This window comes from Ailuropoda melanoleuca, unplaced genomic scaffold (genome assembly GCF_002007445.2).
Source record: "Ailuropoda melanoleuca isolate Jingjing unplaced genomic scaffold, ASM200744v2 unplaced-scaffold33691, whole genome shotgun sequence".
In the NCBI taxonomy this organism is placed as follows: domain Eukaryota; kingdom Metazoa; phylum Chordata; class Mammalia; order Carnivora; family Ursidae; genus Ailuropoda; species Ailuropoda melanoleuca.
In genome coordinates this window covers 1-507 of record NW_023204605.1, presented here as the reverse complement: position 1 = coordinate 507, position 507 = coordinate 1, and the positions used below count along the sequence as shown (strand labels likewise).

The 507-nt window shown below is 50.3% G+C and overlaps 1 protein-coding gene across 1 annotated transcript; it reads left to right on the top strand.

Annotated features, from left to right (window-relative positions):
- Positions 1-5: 5 nt before the first annotated feature.
- On the top strand, positions 6-495 carry LOC117798751 (RGM domain family member B; the record flags this gene model as incomplete). Its single annotated transcript, XM_034651221.1, has 1 exon — positions 6-495. A coding segment is annotated over one exon (490 nt), but the record flags the coding sequence as incomplete, so codon positions are not given.
- Positions 496-507: the final 12 nt, after the last annotated feature.

Here is a 507-nt window from a genome sequence, read left to right as displayed (position 1 = left end):
CCCAATGTCGAATCCAGAAATGTACCACGGACTTCGTGTCCCTGACTTCACACCTGAACTCTGCCGTTGACGGCTTTGACTCTGAGTTTTGCAAGGCTCTGCGTGCCTATGCTGGCTGCACCCAGCGAACTTCAAAAGCCTGCCGCGGTAACCTGGTGTACCATTCTGCTGTGTTGGGTATCAGTGACCTCATGAGCCAGAGGAACTGTTCGAAGGATGGACCCACATCCTCTACCAACCCTGAAGTGACCCATGACCCTTGTAACTATCACAGCCATGCAGGAGCCAGAGAACACAGGGGAGGGGATCTGAACCCTCCCAGTTACCTTTTCTGTGGCTTGTTCGGAGATCCTCACCTTAGAACTTTCAAGGATCACTTTCAGACGTGCAAAGTGGAAGGAGCCTGGCCACTCATAGACAATAATTATCTTTCAGTTCAAGTGACGAATGTGCCTGTGGTCCCTGGATCCAGTGCTACTGCTACAAATAAGGCAAGTAAACTTTTTT